Source organism: Dasypus novemcinctus, chromosome 14 (genome assembly GCF_030445035.2).
Source record: "Dasypus novemcinctus isolate mDasNov1 chromosome 14, mDasNov1.1.hap2, whole genome shotgun sequence".
In the NCBI taxonomy this organism is placed as follows: Eukaryota; Metazoa; Chordata; class Mammalia; order Cingulata; family Dasypodidae; genus Dasypus; species Dasypus novemcinctus.
The window spans coordinates 14899498-14918462 of NC_080686.1; the positions used below are offsets into that span (position 1 = coordinate 14899498).

Here is an 18965-nt window from a genome sequence, read left to right on the forward strand (position 1 = left end):
TGGGCCTTTAATTCATCTTCACAAAAACTGCAAGAGAAGTCCTTTTTACTCCATTTTACAGAGAAGAGCCATGGGGCTAAGGAGCTAAGGACTTGCTCAAGATTCCACAGCTGGCCAGTGGGGAACACAAGTCCAGAACCAGCTCCGGGCAATTCCCAGCTCTACAGTCTCTACGATGCCACCTCCAGGTTTTAAAGCCTGGGATTGTAAGAGGTCATGACTGATGTTTTACAACATCAACAAAATACAGCCATCCTCAGGAAAACACATGAAGAATGCTAATAGGCTCCCATTTCCACAAGCTTTGAGATTTTCAGAGGGTGAAGGAATATGAAGATACTAGAATATGATTGGCAGCTAAGTGGCAAGGAAAATGCAATGATTCTTAAATTATAAAATTAAAATGTTAAAACAAGTAAAAGAGAACAACATTATCACATAAACTAACAATCAGATGACAGCTTACTAAATACCACAGCAATATCAGATCAGAAAATTCCCGGAGATCAGAAAATTCCCGGAGTCAGCCCCAGAGAGTACAGTCAGATATAGTCAAAGAGTTACCCATTTACCTGATACAGCTCTTTCCCCTTTCCTGGGTGCATTTCAAAGTGGGGAAAAGGGGCAGGCTGGGATATTGGAGCAGGGAAAGGTGCTTTCCTTGCACGTGGAGGGACAAATGAAAAACTGCTTTGCCTGAGAAGAAAAACTTCACATTTGTTGATTTGCTCGAAATCAAGGACTCTACTCTGAAAAGTCTGGTAATCCTGCAGGATATTTGCTAATGGAGTCTTGCCTTTGTGTCAGCTGTTCTGTATCCAAGTAACTAAAACAAAAATATCCTCTGAATATCACATTTTGAGTTTCAGTTGGACTCCTTTATTATAAGTTCAGTTTCTGTAGTTATCTAAGTTACTTTCCTGGATAAAAGAGTTTTCCAGGCCTCTTGAATATGTAAATTTTGTTGAGAATAAAGGCCCTAGACAAATAAATTCTTTCAAAGTTCTGAAATTGAAGTGGCTTAGCCCTTATTTAATATTTGGGGAGAGATAATATGTGTTACAAGTACCAACCCAGCCTTTGGAGCTTCCATTAACAGTGATGATTTCCCCAAATCAGGACCAAGTTCCAGCATGTGCTGCTGGAACTCCATACGCTGGCTCTGTTCTTCCCACTTCAAGGGATCCCCCTTTCCCCACCTACCTTGGGAAAGCGTGAGCACGTACAGCTTCTCGGCAGCGCTTTGCAAACTGGCCTCCTATTTGCCCCATGAAGAGGGTATATCTTTATTGTTTCATCCACATTCTTGCCTATCTCCCTAATGCCCCTTGCATGTATTTGAAAGACAGGTTGAGGGTAAGGAGTGTTGTTTGTGCCAAGGAGTAGAAGAAAAACTTTCTAAGATTCATGCTTATGACCACTATCAACTCTCTCATGCCCTATGTGCCCAGCTGAAGATACAATTGGGCACAGACCTGGCCAGGTAAAGATCTTGGATACCCAGGTGATATGAGAGGGTAGATGCAAATTCCTTACACTGCCCTTGGGCTTTCTCTCGGGTCCCATTCCTTCTTGAAGCTAGACCGGGGCTGACTCAGAGGGCTGGGGGCAATCTCTTTTCAACCAAGTGTGGGAGCACCCGTGACCTGTTATTTCTGAGACTGTGATTTCATGATTGGACACCGTAGAAAGTATGCCCAGTCTGCTTTCTGAAGGTAGTTGGAAGACAGGGAACATTGGATCATAGGTTATCTGGGAAGTAATTATTTTGCTTGTTCTTCTAATTGTTTCATAGTTCTCATCCTTCCAGCACCTACAAGCTAAATCTCCTTGGTCCTCAGCAAACTGGATTGCATCTGCAAATGTGTGCCCATAATCATACGTATCTCGTGCCATTCTGAGTGGATTAAGGGATATAATTGATGTGTCAGGCATATATTAAGAACTCAAAAATAATGACTACTGCTGCTATACTTTCAGCATATTTGTTATTTGGAGCAGTATTAAATATAAAAAGAGTTAACATTTGTGAATCTACCAACAGGTGTCCATCAGTGGTTCCAAGTGAACACACTCTTTTTCCAAGAGAATCTATTCACTTGGTAGAAATTAAGCACCAATGAAGGTCCAAGCACTACAATAGAGGTTTGGGGTGAGTGAACCTGACAGAGCCTGACAGTCCTGCGGTGCTGACAGGGAGGTGTGGATGAACAGGCATGCTTGTTTTTGTGAAGATTTGGCTAATTAATGTCAGCTAGATGGATTACACCTCAGGACTAACCACACTGATACAAGGACTTTCCCTTATATTGGAATCCATCTGCAATTAACACAAATCAATGAATAAAACTGACCAGCTTCAAGCAAGCAAATAAACAAAGCCAAGGATGACTATAATTTATAGGTGAGCCTTAGGCTCAAGGCAACATATTAAATGCAAAAAACCCAGAAAATGTACTTAAAAGTGCCAAATCAGAATTCAACCTTGCTCTAACTACAGAATCTCCAAACTACTTGTGAACTGAGATTACCATAGATAAGATGATTACGATCTAAGATTTGTGCTCACTCAGTCAATACGCTTCGATATCCTTAGAACTGATACATGCAATTATTATTATCATTCTATATACACTAAGTATTAATGATCTATAATCTAGTTACCTTTTCTTTGTATAATCTACATGTCTTTTCAAGCAACAATTTATTTCATATATTTTGTTTCCTTAAAATTCATATTCATAAAAATATTCTGTAAATTTAACAGAACACACCTACATCAAATCTCATTGCCTGAGAAGTCAAGCTTTAGATTGTCATTTATTTGTTTTTCTCATAAAGTTTCTGAGTGATTTTATGCGGCCCTTAATTTTAGCTTCATGGACAAATTGCTCTGAGATATTCTTAGTCCTGGAGACAATGGAATTGTCAGGGACTGCGAACTGGGGAGAAACAAACCCTAAAATCCTCAAAATGCTGACTAAATTATACTTATCAGGAAGACAGTGTTCGATAGGTGAGCAAACACATGAACTAACGAAAATATGTGTACCTAACACATACTTATTTTGGAAATTATGAGCATATTCATACATTTTCTATACCACATCATTTTCCTGTTGAAGGAGATTGTAGGCTGCAATTTTAAGCACCTTCTATAGTCCATTGCTATGAGTACTAGCCAAAAAGCATATGTCGAAAAAGTAATGGTCACAGACTCCCTGCATTGGCGCATGTTGTACTATTACTAGTTGTATTTTAGACTCAACAAGTCAACACTATATATGTTAATAAAGCAAAAATAAATACTTTGTAATCATAGTATATGGAATATTATCTTGAAAAAGATATCTTACAGCCTAAACATGCCCCTTGGTTTTGAAGGATTCCTTGAAGATTTAGACACCCTATTACATAGTATGTACATACATAATCAAGACATTCATGCACTTTAAGATTTAGCATCTTTTCTTTGCTTCAAAGGGAAGCTTTTGTAATAGACTGAGGGCAAGGACTCTGCTTTGCTTACCTTTGCACTCTGACTAGTGTCCAGTAAAAATTGCGCCCTCATTAAATGGATGTTAAATAATGTCAAGTTTGCTTCCAAAAAGGAAGATACTTTTGCAACTGCACCCACCATACGTTCCATGTAAATTAAGATGAAGTCTTTGGTTCCAGGGAATAGAAACCATTTGGGCCCCTCTTCCTCGCTACCTGCAATGGAGAGCTCATTGGTTGCCAGGAGGCCGCTGTCCTCAGCCTCGGCCCTGTCGTCGTTTTCTTCTCTGCAGTCCATATTCGGGCTGTAGTGCTGCGGCTTCATGAGCAGGGATTTCCGTTTGTTGACTGGGACCCCGAGAGCCTGCTCTTCCATTCTCCTCTTCTTTGCCATGGAGCAATCGTACACAGCACTGCAGGGAAGGAGACACATTGAACATATGATAAAACTGTGTTGACTGCACTTTGGCATTTGACTTACAAGAAGTATAACCCAAAGCCCATGGAAATTGAAACTATTTTTATGGAACTTCGGACAAAGGTTTAGGGTTAGTTGTTGGCATGAACAAAAAAGAGTCTATCCCTATTGAATCCATTCAACTCTTGGGATTCTTTTTTACTGCCTATCAGAAGAATTTTTAAAACCTCATACTTAATCCTGAGTAAGCATATGTTAATCTGTGCTTTGCTTGGCACTACACTAAATACCCAAGGAGAGCTGAAACAAGATTTACTCTGGCTTGCTAATCCTAAGCAACAGCTAGTGTGAAAAATATACTACCAGATGCACACACACACAATGTGTCCAGTGAGGATAAATCACAAGGTTTTAAAAATAGTTGTTTGCTACGGAAACTGCTTATCTCTGTCCCAGTGTGCATCAGACTTGAGATGGCTGCATGTACAGGTTTTGACTTGAAAGAAATGTGGCATAGAGGGAGGGGGTATGCTATGAACATCCAATCAGCCAATCTTCAGTCGCCAAAGGAAAAAGTGAAAAGATGTTACATGGCATTCTGCCTTTTGATTCTCACCCATTTGGCACACAGAACAAACAAATAAAAGGAGGAAAAATAAGATTGGATTTCACAAAAATGGACAACATATTATCCTTTCTCTTGTTCTCACATGGTTTTATTTAGAAATGCTCCAATAGCTGGCTCTTTTAAGAATCTGATTAAAGAATCAAATCTGAATAGATTTCCCACATATTGCCCACCCAGAATTCATGCAGATCTCCCTGCGTGTTGAAGTAAGACAAACATTCTCTTGGCAAGATCCATGAAAACTAGGGGATTTAACCAACAGTGAGCCTATGAGAGAGAATTATTAAATGCTTTTGAAGAAAAATACAGAAGCTTTAGACAGAAAGATCTTCAGGAGAGAATCTTAGAATAAGAATAACAAACTATTACTTATTCCATCTCCAAAGATGATTGAATATTAAGTAATATTTTTAAGCAAAGGACCTTAAATTGCTCTCTTAAGAGCAATGCAAATGCTTGTTCATGAAAATTATTTGGTCATAGTCATACATATCTTCTGGACTTTTAAGGAATAGATTTCAAGGATTTCAGAGGAATAAAATAGTGTTATTCCTTTCATGAAATAGGACTCTGGAAGGTGAGATCATTCAAGAGGGTTCAAACACTCTAAAAATTATTAAAAATTGCACATTTGTAAATTATTCTTGTAAGGAAGAGAAGAGTGAAATTCCTAAGTTAACCAACGTACTTTCACAAAAATTTCTCTGTTGAGACCAAATTTAAAGTGAACATGTACAGAAGATGGAAAAATAAACTATAGCTAAAGATAATTACAAGGGCTCAGACTCCCGTTACAAGAAGACTATAAAGAAAATAAAAACCCACATAGACTGAATCTGCTGGTTTGTCAAAAATAAACAAAACACAGAAGATTGTTCAAGGAAGCCATTGGTCTATGGCATGTAAGTTATGATGTAATGATATAGAATAATCAGAACTCTCCTCGCTTTTGCTTTCTTAGTTAAGAAGAATGATCTTTGAGAGGGAAGAAGCATATCAAAGAGAGATAAAATTCCTGCATATGTGAAGAGAATTCAAGTAGTTGCTTAACAGAGTTTAAGTCTCCTAAATCAAGTCAATTTCCACCAAAAATGTTCAGAAAATATACAAGTAAGATCACTAAGCCATTATCCCAAACCAAGATGACTTTATAGAAAATGGGAGTGATAACTGGAAAAAGTCCTTCAGATACTAAAGCAGGGAGAACAAATGGATTCTGAAAACCAAAGCCATGTAATCGTAACATTGATATTGGGAAAGAGGCTTAAAATGAAGATTTGTCAACTCCAGAAAACACTGATCAAAGAGACCCAGGGTTGGTGGTGGGGGTGTGGTTTTTTGACAAAGAACTGCTCAATTAGAAAAATGCCATTTCTTTGTTGATGGTTGGTGATGAATGACACTGAACTCATAGTACTTATAACATCCTTACAAACTTTGTCTTATTAATATTACTATCCAAATTTACTTATAAAGACAAATAACTTTCCCCAAATCACAAAACTGGTAATTGGTGAAGCTGATATCTGAATCCAAGTCTGCCAGACCCCAAAACCTGAAAAGCGAATTTGGGCAACTTCTATAAGCATCTGGCAACTGGACAGAAGAGTACCTGGATAATCAGCAACCTCTCTAGCTGGAAAAAATAGATGGGCTTTGTCCAAAAAATAATTTGGGTGGGGGAGAGGTATACAAGGCACTCATTAAATCAGATGATACTAAGTTGCAGTAATGAAAACATATTGGAAAACATAATTAAAATATCCATAGACCAGAGCAAATAGAATAACCCTAATGAGATGAGATTTAATGGCAATAAAAATAAAGGTCCATATTTGGTACCGAATAATGAAATGTACAAGTGGATGAAGGGGATATAGATGGATGTATTGAAAGTACAAGCACAGCTCAAACCAAATTATTTTGAGCCTAAGGGCATATGAAGTACCTTAAATAATATTAGCTTTGTAAACGTCAGCATCAGATTGTGGCATTGAATCCCTCATCTATAAAATGTGGGCAATAATATCAATAGAACCAGTTGTGGATAAAGGAGAAGACATATGAGATGTTGACAAAAATAGTCAATAAAAATGGCAATGACAGAAATCAGGAACAATGGAACTCTGTGACTTGGGGCCCCACAACTGCAGAGGAGGCCACTGCCATGCAACCTACATATCCTATGCAGGACATGCTATGTAGACTTATGCATGCATGTCCACAAACACATTCAATTTTTACACATTATTTATATTTGCATCACACATAACGTTTGCTTTAAATCTCACATTCTGTGCATTTCTTCATTGCAAAATAGCTATGGCCCAGGCAGCATTTGGAGCTGAAATGAAAGGCTTTATGATAAATATTACCCTTTGTGTGTGCATGGAAAATGGTCCCTTTTCCTAGTTTTCCCCGAGGGCACACTATTTTGGCTTTATTGTGACACTTCACTGTGACACTGTGATGAGGGAGAGCCGTGCTTTACATGTCACTAAAAGAAATGCCACAAAATGCTAACATATCTTCTCAAGGTTGCCAGAAATAATTTCCACTGGGCTGTGTTTTCCCATCTGTGGAGCTCTGAAATGTTAAGGAAAAAAATGAGCTCTATTATCTATATTTTTTCTAGCAGATGAGAAAGAGAAAAAATACACTCAGCCCTGCATTTATTGTTCTATTCAATCAAACTGTTGCTTTAAACATCCAGAGCCCTCCCAGGAACTTTATCAATGCACCAAATATCTCTAAAGGCCGTATTTCACATATGTAGTTCTGATTTTATTAAAATCTCTTCAAAATATCTGTAGTTTTATATCAGAGAAACTTTCTGGTTACATATTTAACAAATGCTTCAATTAAGAAACACAAATTCTAATTCCAAATAGCATTTTCTTTGATGACAATAGATAACTGAAACTTGTATTAAAAATAATGATCGAGACAAACTACGATTAGATAACATCAATGATAGACTCAGTGCTGGGAAGTATGTTTAGAAGTAAGAATGTGTTGATGTGTCAGTTTTCAGAGAAAAGTACAAAGAAGTTAGGAAGCAATATATCCCCAAAATATGTCAAATAATTTCTGAGCATTTTTTTCAGCTTATCTTCAACCTTAATAAATTTTCAATACGAGTTAACCAGAAGTTTTGTAAGATTTAAAAAATATAGCTTCAGCAACACATATATTCTGAGTATACACCCCCTAAAGAATAAAATGGAAAAATAAATGGAGATTCCGAACTCCTCAGTCCAAGAAAACCATTTACATGCCCCAACGTTTTCTTGGAAATCTCAGAGCAGTTATTCCCACTGATTTTTTCCAATTAGGCAGAATACCATCGACTCAATGAAAGAAGCCAAAAAACATGATTTTGCATTAAGAAAATTGGCAGAAATAAACAAAGGTATGATAATTAGAAAAGGAGAAATTTAACTATTATTATTCACAGAGCCATTATTGTGTATGAAGAAAATCCAAATGATTCTACAGATTAAAATTTTAAATATGGAAGTAAATTTAATGAGGTCACTACTCAAAAATTAGTTGTGCATCTATAAACCAGTAAAAAACAATTAGAAAATGAAATTTTAAAAAATGAAACCATTTACAATGGCATAGAAATATTAAATTTCTAGGAATAAAACTAACAAGAGGTGTGCAAAACTTCTGCAAAAGCCAAATGAGAAATCTAAAAAAAAAAGAAAAAGAAAAAACTTAATAAATGGAGAGATATAAACGTTCATGGCATAAAAACCTCGCTATTACAAGATTTCGACTCTCCCACATTAATCTATTAGATTTGAAGCAATCCCTATCAAAACCCCAAAGGCTTTTCTTTGGTTTTAGAAATTAACAGGTTTTTCTTTTTCATTTTTAGAAATTCTAAAATTTCTGTGGAAAAAATGAATAGCAAAGACAGTCTGGCTGAACAATAACAACAAACTTGGAAGTTTTGGATGTCAAACTTACTATAAAACAATAGCACTGGAGATAGTGTGTCATTAGAATAAATGTAAACAGATAGACCAATTTGAACAGAATAGATGGTCCAGAATTAGACCCAAAAATGTATGGTCACTTGATTTATGACAAAGGTGTCACTGGGGAAAGGATGGTCTCTTCAATGAATGCTGTTAGGTCAATAGGATATATATATATATATATGTAATACATGTTTCTTGACTTCTACATCATAATACACATACAAACAATTCCAGAAAGGCGATAGATTTAGATGTGTGCTCAAAAAAATTCTAGAAGAAAATTTAAAGCAATATCTTTATAATCTTGGAGTAGACAAAAATTTCTTAAACATTTCCCATAAAACACTAATTATAATGAGAAAGACTGATAACTGAGAGCACATTAAAATTAAGAATATTTAAAAGACACCAGTGAGAGAAGCTTCCTGTCAATAATCTGTTTCTTGACCAGTTTACACAGTGTGTTTAGGTTGTGAAAATTCATTGAGCTTTACTCTTGTGATATGTCCACTCCTCTATATGTATACTATACTATTAAAAAACTATTGAAAAGATACCATTTAGGAAGTGAATAAGCAACCACAGAGTGGGAGATTGTATTTGCAATACATGTATTGAAAAATAAGTTTTCAATAAAAAATTCTCATGAATCAATTACAAAATGACAAGACAACTAATACGTGCCTGGAGCTAGTCTTTAAGTTATCACTATACGGATAAGCCCTAAAGAAAAGGTAAACCTTCAAAAAGTGTGGAAAGGTGTTTTCCATCCTTCTTTTCTTCCTTCCTTCCTCCCTCCCTTCATCCCTCCCCCTCCTCCCTTCCTTCCTTCCTTTGTTCCTGGCATTGAGGAAAGCTCTGTCTTAGCAGTAGCTGAACAAAAGTTTAAAGAACAGATGCTTCAGAGTCTAAATTGTAGTGATAATACATTAAAATATCAAAATGTCCAGGTTACCACAAAAGGTTACAAAACATACAAAGAAACAGGAAGTGATGACCCAGGCAAAGAAGAAGATTAAAGCATTGGAAACCACCCATGAAGAGGTCCAAACCTGGGACACATGAGACCAAAACTTTTTAAAAAATGGTCCTAAATATGCTCAAAGAGTTAAAAGAAAACATGGGCAAAGAACTCAAGGAATTAGGAAAACGAAAGAGAGGTTCCATATCTCAATGGAGATTATGAAAGGAATCAATTAATAATTTAATTAAGACCACAGAAATTAAATATTTCTTTGAGGAGATTAACACCACATTGGAGCTACCAGAAAAAAGAATTCATGAGCTTGAAGATAAGACAATTGAAATCATCCAGCCTGAGCAAGAGATAGAAGACAGATGAACAAAAAGTAAACAGAGCCTGAGGAACAATCAAGCATACTAATTTACACACTGTGGGAGTCACCAAAGGAGATGAATGAGAAAAAGGGGCAATGAGAAAATCAAAGACTTACTGTGATTCTAGCAATGGAAGAAATTATATCATTGATGTGGAGACAGTGGCTGCTGGAGTTGCTGAAGGCAGGAAGAAGGAAAAAGAGGAGTAATATAGGGGCATTTTCAGGACTTGGAATTGTCCTGAATGACATTGCAAAGACAGCTACAGGACATTATATATATCCTGCCATAACCTACAGAATGGAGTGGGAGAGAGTGTAAACTAAAATGTAGACTATAACCCATGCTGTGTAGAAATGCTCCAAAATGGGTTCATCAATTGCAATGAATGTATTGCATGAATGAAAGAAGTTGTTAATATGGAAAAAGTGGGAGGTGTGGGGAGTGGGGCATATGGGAATCCCCTGCATTTTTTTAATGCAACATTTTGTGTAGTCTATGTATCTTTAAAAAATAAAAAAAAAATATATTAACAAAAAAAGAAATAATAGCTAAAAATTCCCCAACTCTAACAAAAGACATGCATATACATATTCAGAATGCTCAATGAACTCCCAAAAGGATAAACCCAAGTAGACACCTGCTGCAACATGTTACAATCAAACTGTCAAATGCCAAAGATAAAGAGAGAATACTAAAAGTTCAACATGTCATGTACAAGGGAATCTTACTAAGATTAAGTTCCAATTTCTCATTGGAAACCATGGAAGCAAGAAGGCAGCATGATAACATTTTAAGAGTCCTGAAAGCAAAAAAGTTACCAATCAAGAATTCTATATCTGGCAAAACTATCTTTAAAAAATGAGGGGGATATTAAGACATTCCAGAGAATCAAAAGCTCAGAGAGTTCATCACCATTACCGGCCTTATAAGAGATGCTAAAGAGAGTTTTACAGGTTGAAAGCAAAGGACAAGAAACAATAGATCAAAGTCACATGAAGAAATAAAGATCTCTGATAAATGTCACTACATGGTTAAATATACATGTCAGTACTATGGTACTTTCTGTCTCTAATTCCACTGTTTACTTCTTACAGAATATAAAAGGCAAATGAATAAAATGCAATAATAAATCAGTGCTTTGAGACTTACATAAATACATTATATAATGTAATTTGTTATAAGAACTACATAAATGTAGGGGAATGGAAAAATATAGGAACATAGTTTGTGTATACTACTGAAGTTAAGTTGGTATCAAAGCAAATGAGATTGTTACAGATTTATGAAGCTAAATTTAAGTCCCATGGTTACTATAAAGAAAACATTGGAGAATATGTTAGGTGGTAGAGAGAAATTAAAGATTGCTGGGGGAAGAGGAAGGGAATGGGGAGTTAATTCAAAATGGGTCTAGGATTTCTGTTTGTGAAAATGGGAAAGTTCTAGTAATTTAAGTTGGTAATGGTACCACAATAGCATAAATATGAGTCATCCTATTTAATGGTATGCTTGGGAGTGGTTGAGATGGGAAAGTTTATGTTGTATTTGTGTTTCCACAATTTTTTTAAAAAGTAAGACCAACTAAAGAGACAATAACAATTAAATGCAAGGCATGGGATCCTAGACAAGATCTAACAAGGGAAGAAGAAAGACTCAAGGGACATTAATGGAACATATGAAAAAATTGGAATACAGGTTATAAGCTTCAGATCAATGTTAAATTTCCTGAACTGGAAAACTGCACTTGATACAGTTAATAGGTGAATATCCTTGTTCTCAAGAAATGCACTTGTCCCAGGTTGAACTCATGGTGGCTGCCCTTACTCCATCAGTCTGCCTGGTGGTCATTTCCCTGGCACTTGCTTGTGTAATTGGAACATACATATGCATATCTTGACTTCTTGACCAGAAGGGTATTGACTAATAAAGTTGGGAAGCCTGAGTGAAAACCTCTAAAATTTCTCCCTTCCAATTCTAAAATAATAAACCCCAGACATTATATTCTGTGAAGGATGGCGAAGAGTAGGGTTGTTCTTCAAACTTAGAGTATGCAGCATTGGTGGTAGCTATCATTTTTCCATTTGATTCACAGCGTGGACCTTATCCTGAAGGTTTTCTGTGCACTAAAAAAATTCAAACAAGTAATAATCCCAATTGCAATGGCTCTGCCAGAATGTGGTATCTTTGTTCCAGCAGATTCACACAGATTCAAATACATTTAGTCATTGACAAGGTGAATGTGTTCTCTTCCATCCCAATCAGAAGGCAGAATCAGAAGAAACTAGCATTCTGAAAGTGAAGTGTGCATACCTATGGTCTTATTGAGGGGTTTGTTAACTCTGCTACCCTCTATTATAATACAGTCTGAAGAAACCCAGATCATCTGGGACATTCCACAGAGACGTCATACTGGGAAATTATACTGATGACATCATGTTAACAAGAACAGATAAGCAAGAAGTGGGAAGTGTTTTGGAGGCTTTGGCAAGACCCTTGTGCTCTAGAAGGCAGACTATAAACCTAATGAATATTCAGAAACTCATCAGTGAAGTTTTTAGGCATTCAATGTCTCATATCCCCATTTATAAAAAAGAGCAAATTATTGCACTTTCCATTTCTCACCAGTGAGAAGAAAGCACAATACTCGATAGACCTCATTGGGTTCTGGAGACAGCATTTTCCATATGGGGTTATTGCTCTGGCCCATGCATTGAGTGACAAGGAAGGTGGCCAGCTTTGAATGAGCCCAGAGCAAGTCTAGCATGCACCGAAGCAGCCTGATGGTTGGACCATACAATCTGGCAGACCCTGTGGTATGTATTAGAGGTGTCTGAGGTAGGAAAATACACTGATAGAATTGATGGCAAGATCCATTGGAAGAATTGTAAGATAGACTCACAGGGTTCAGAGGCAAGGCCAAGTTTGCAACAGAGAATTATATGCTTTTAGGAAAACAGCTCTGAGCATAATACTGGCCTGACCATGAGATCAGGTCTGAGCATCATGAATGAATTCTATTAGATTCATCAAGGCTTAGTGTCAGGCAGACCTAGAGGCAATCCAACATAAGGTGGAGTGGAATGTCAATAATTATGCAGAGGCAAGTCTAGAGGAAAAAGAAGCTGTGCAAGGAGAAGAAAGAAGGGATCTTTCCAATTAGCAGAGCTAGTGGGAAGGTCCAGCAATATACCTGGGCTTCTGTTTTGGGTGGAGATAAAAGTGACTAAGGCAACAAAATATGTGGACCCATGGTTGAGAAGAATGACTCATCTAGTTATTCAGGAACAAGGACATGTGTTTATTAGAATATCAAATGCAAGGAGGTAAGGAAGTCTGAGGAAGAGGAATGTGGATGGACTTGTGAGAATAGGGATAAGATACAAAGGCCTTTGTTTTGCATGTTAATACTGCCAGGAGAGCATCTTCCATTAAAGAGGTAATGAACACCCAGAAGGAATGGCCAATCCAGTCACTGTCAGGCTAGCCTCTGTCTTCGGCCTTCCAAGTGCTGGCAGAACCAATGGGCTCAATGATGGAATGGCCTTAGAGGCAAGGATGGAAGCATTGAACTGTCCCTGCAGAAAGAGTTCCCACTACAGCTGTTTCCACTTCCCAGGGTTCAACCTTCCAGGAAGAGAGATAAATGCTGTACTCCCAAAAGAGAAAAAGCATTTTTCTCTTTTGAGGAGAAAACCAGCCACAAGATGCTTCCATGCTAGAAGGAGCAGCAATTCTACTGGATTGGAATGAACACATATTCTGGATATGGGTTTGCTTCTCCTACCTTCTGGGCCTTGGCCAGTACCACTATCTGAGGGCATCCAGAACATATATAGCACTGAATAATGACCATTGATTATGAATGTGTATTTCCTCCTGGAAGGAAGCACCCCATCCTGTCATGGTATCACCTCCACGCTAATACCTCAACCACACCTTCAAGAGGTCATCCTGTTGCTCCATCACAACTTCTGGGCTGTGTGGTACATGACAGGATCAGTGAATCCCACAAGTGGTGTCCCCATCATGATTTGCCTATGGGCATCTTTTGGTCCAGTGAAATGTATGATCAAACATTCTCAAAGGCTCTTTGGGATCTTTCCCCACACGTCTAGGCTCTGTGGGTCTAAAGGTGCTGGTTCTCTATCAGGGCACAAAGTCAGAGTCCCATTGAACTTTAAGCTCTGTCTGCCCCTCAGTCACTTTGGCTATTTGTCCTGAGGAACCACCAGGCATGAAAAGGAGCTGCCATCTTGTAGGGAACAATATGGCTGCCATCACATTTTGAGGACAAGGAAGAATACATTTTGCACCAACTTGTCCACTAGTGTGCTTCTTGGTTCTTCCTGTCCAAATTTAACAGTAAATCACCAAGTGTAGCATCCATGGCTTCTAAAGCTCATGGTGATCAAGGACTCAGAACCCCCATGGATGGTCTGAGCCATGACACTCAGTAAGCCATCTAGTTTAGCAGAGGTACTTAGGCAAGGATGAGGAACATCTAGTTAGGTAGGAGACTAGGTAGACAATGAACTTAATATGAAGCAAGCAGACTTGAGCTGTGGTGGACACTGGTATGCCAGCACTCTCTCCCCCCCAGTTAGGACTGAGGAACTCATTACTCCCACCTGCAGAAAATGTTGGAAGTTCATAGATCTTAGCCGAATCCATTCACCTACCCCAAAGTTGCACCCCCCTGGGAGCAGCCCAAATTCACCTTTTCCTTGAGGCAATTCCTGGTACAGCAATTGCAGCACTAATGCTCTCAGTAGGATTAGCTGAGGCTTCTACTTCAACTGATTGCAGTCAAATTTTCCCTCTTCCCAGTGCTGCTTCCCTTACTGCTTACAGATGTTCCCAAGAGTTCATACTCCTCAAACAGTATGCATGCAAATTCTGTCCCAGAGTCTGTTTCCAAAGGAACTTAGCTGGGGACAAGGACACAATGAGCCTAGTCTTGGTGGACTGTAGGCAGGGAGTGATTGTGAGGCTGCAGGTGCAGCTAGAGGAAAACTCTCTCTTGACTCTACTGATAAAGACAAAGAGATCTTGGGGAGCATGGACACAGTCCCTCTTTAATCTGAGGGTTTGATTCCCTTCTGGATCCTTGATGGATGAGGGAGGGTAGGTTGAAGGCCTAGAGGAGATACGGTCTTGGTCATAGTATGTAGGTTTTCTCTTGAAGCAAGAAGGTAAAAATAGAATTCATTATTATCCATTTAGATAACCAAGAGATACTGATGATTTCAACTTAGAGGACTGATAGTGAAAAGCATGTTAGTTTATGAGACAATATGGTAGATTGTTTTGTTACATGGTTCTCCTATTGCTCCGTTGGGATACCCATTCATGGTGGATTTTTGCCATCATATATTCACTTTAAAAATCTTAAAAAATTGACAGATGTCAGTGACTTTACCAAGGGACTTGCTATTAGCTCAGTATAACAAAAATATAAAAAGGTGAGATATGTTTTCTATTAAGAATTCATAATCTAACTAGGGCAAGAAGGTAAACACATGAAATAGGAGTAAATGGCAAGAAAGAATATCAAAATTAAATTTGAAATACATGGTACAAGTGATATGTGATAGAGTAGGCCAGGACAGATGTAGATGGGGTGGATACTTTTCTCCCATGTTTTCAAAGATAAGCAAGGTTATTTTTAAGGACCTAAAATAGTTTCCTTCTTGGTATGGGGAAAGGCAGGAAGAGATGAGAGGAGGAGGCGTCTTCGGGACATGGAGCTGCCCTGGATGGTGCTTCAGAGGTAATCACCGGACATTGTAAATCCTCACAGGGCCTACATGATGGAATAGAGGAGAGTATGGGCCATGATGTGAACCAATGTATATGAGGTGCAGAGGTGCCCAAAGATGTACTTACCAAATCCAATGGATGTGTCATGATGATGGGAACGAGTGTTGTTGTGGGGGGGGGAGAGGGGAGGTGGGGGGTGGGGTTGAATGGGACCTCACATATATATTTTTAATGTAATATTATTACAAAGTTAATAAAAAATAAAAAAATTAAAAAAAAAATAAAATAAAATAAAATAGTTTCCTTCTTACTCAAATCTAAGTACCACATTTTTAAAAAAGAAAATCAATCTTAATATTATCACTTAGGAAGTTGAGTTCAATATTTCCCACTATACATTTCATACAATGAACAGATTATCCTAAATGCCTAAATCATTTCTGATAAGAATTTAGGCAAATGTGGAGTCACTCTTCTCCCCAGACATGATGTCCCTTTAGACAAAATGTTACATTCCCTCCACACTTCTTTAATTGAAAGAGGTGGTCATTTTACTACCTGAAACCCTAAGCTCTAGCATGCTGTGCACAGAGGACACATACTCAGTTTGCACAGGTCCATCCAGTATGATTTCACAGTTAGAAAACCAGGAGACATGATGCTGTGGAAAAGTTAAGACCTTTGCCTTTGTGTAAAACAGGTTTCGTTATTCCTAAGAGAGTTAATGGGCCACCACAAGTGACAAATTTGCCTGTATGCAGTGAAGACTGTGGAGATGATCATTTTGTGTGGCTAATCCTTGAAATCATGAGCCAACTCTCCCAGTTTTGTCTTAGAAACTTTGTGACCACTCTCATGTTGACAGAGACATGTCAAACTATCATTTGTTAACTGGTAAACCTATAATTTAAACTTCTCTTATCAGTCACCTCATAAATTCAGCATCTAATAAGCTGTTGCTGTTATCAATGGTTGGTTTGCTGTCATGGAACACTGATTCCAATGGCAAGGTTATTTGGTAATCTGAGGTTTATAAGATGGGCGAAATTTTTCCTCCATAATGCCAGAGCTAATAGATACTTTTTCTTTATTGAGTTGGGATTGCAATTTATGAATGGTAAACTAGTTGCATAATATCCACAACACATTTTTTTCCATAAAACAGTCAAGCCATTAAGAACCATATTTCAATAATTAAAAAAAAAACTTTTCTGAATCCTGAGGAAATAGTTAAATGGGGTTGAGAAGATCCCTACACTCTCCCGCCCTCTTGGGCTGGGTGAACGAATACACTCCCCTTTGGGTGGTCATTCTGGTGATACGTCACAATCAGTCTCCTGCTTGTGCCCACCACACTTGATGTTTATTATAGAGTGTATCATCCTGAATTGCCATTGTCTCCCACAGTCACCTGGAAACATCTACAAGAGAACAGAGACTGGGTCTTGTCCATTTTTTATCTCTTGGGAATAAGATAAGGTCTGTGGCTTGGCAAAGTGCAGAGTAAATATTTGCTGAGTCCCAGAGGTAAGCATATAAAATGGATTTAAGTACAAATAAGATTCTAGGGAGTTGCCTTTCTCCAGGAGATATATCATAAAGCCACCTACTAGATATACAGATGATGAAGCTGGCACACTGCACGGGGCAAGAGGTCATTTCTCCATGCCTGCTTTGTGCTTTACTTCCGCTGCCACCAAGGGTGTGCTTTCACAAGACAGCCCAGAATGAGAATGGAGATAAGGTAGCAGCAGCAAGGGGGCCAAGAAATCCCACCTGGCCCACATAAAGTTGACCACGACATGTTCCAAATGTCTTCAAATATACAGAAGAGCTATGCACTTTTAAAAACATAAGTCAACCCTTACATGAACCAAAGCTTTTAAAGAAACAGTTCTTCAGGTTACTATTAAACTCCCTTTCATTTTCTATAGATTGACCTAACAATTTGGTTGATGTATAGTCATAACCTAGCCATATGGTATATATGAGATATGAGATATGATGTAATATGATATCTGATATATATTATAAACTGGCCTTTTAAAAAATATAAGATGATGGAATATAAAGCTTTCACTGGAAGTGTAGAAATTGGATATATTAAGGAAATTTAAAGATAGCAAAAATGGGCATTGCTGTGGATTTTATAATTAAGAAACAAAGAATTTAAATACAAGGAGAGCTTTGTTGTTTTTTGTTTGTTTGTTTGTTTGCTGGTAAATTTGCCTTTATTAAAGCCACACTTCATTATTTTAATTTATTGAGTAGTTCTTCAAAATACTTTCTAAGTATATAAAACAAAAGTATGCAATTTTACATTCATTTTGTCAAACAGCAGTATGAAACTAAAAGTACTAAAAATTAAACACATATGATCTTATTTAGATCATGGAGAAATACAAAATTAAAATTCATGAGTTTTTGCTTTACCAACATAATTCAGGAAAGGATATATTAACTAAATTTTATTCTAAAAAACAATTTTAAAAGAAGATTATTGTATCATCTTAGTTGATCTATAAACTATTTTATTTCGGATTGTATCTGTTAATAACTAACTAAATGTGCTTTGAATAATAATAATATTGTGACACTGCAAACTGAATATATTTATATAATTGAGTACAAGTGACTCATTTTACTTTAATGGAGTAGTCAACAATCTGAACTCTTATTTTTAATTGTAGCTTGTATTCCTAAACTTGAAAAATTAAATTGAACTGTGACATTCCATGGTAATGGAGATAAAACGCTATAATTTACTTTTATATATTTTGCTAGTATATGCAAGACACATTACTCTGATATTTTTTGTGGGTTCACAAATACCCAGTTTTAGAAGAAAATAAAGTGTATCCTCTTTTAATTTCCCCAGCACAGTATTTTCTTTATCACATTTGGAATAGCAACTGGGCGGCCAGCAGCAGTTTTGTTAGCAGAGTTTGAATTCAAAAATGGTTAAATTAAAAAAGAAGGGAGCAGAGGTAGCTCAAGCAGTTGGGCACCTACCTCCCACACGAGAGGTCCCAGATTTGGTTGCTGGTGCCTCCTGAAAGAAAAAAGAAAAAAACAAAAACAAAAACTACAAGCAAAGCTAAAAGAAAAGAACAACTCAGGGGAGCTGGTATGGTTCAGTGGCTGAGCAGCAACTTCCCACATATGAGATGCCAGGCTCAGTCCCTGGCCCCTGGTATTTAAAAAAAAGAAAAAAGAAAATGGGTTGGATGATGCTTAAAAAGTGGGCTAAGGTGTGCACCTGCTTCTCTCAGTGCTTCCTCCCATCTCCTCAGGCTGTGTCTATAGGACTACATGTCTCTCTGTCCATCTA

General features: G+C 37.5%; 1 protein-coding gene across 7 annotated transcripts in view; it reads right to left on the reverse strand.

Moving 5' to 3' along the window:
• The window catches only part of ST18 (ST18 C2H2C-type zinc finger transcription factor), a 292702-nt gene that overhangs the window by 65020 nt on the left and 208717 nt on the right, over nt 1–18965 (reverse strand). For all 7 annotated transcript variants that reach the window (XM_058275525.1, XM_058275527.2, XM_071207814.1 and 4 more), the window contains one exon: nt 3715–3911. In XM_058275525.1, the coding sequence (XP_058131508.1) occupies nt 3715–3911 (197 nt within the window). The remainder of the gene's footprint in view (nt 1–3714; nt 3912–18965) is intronic.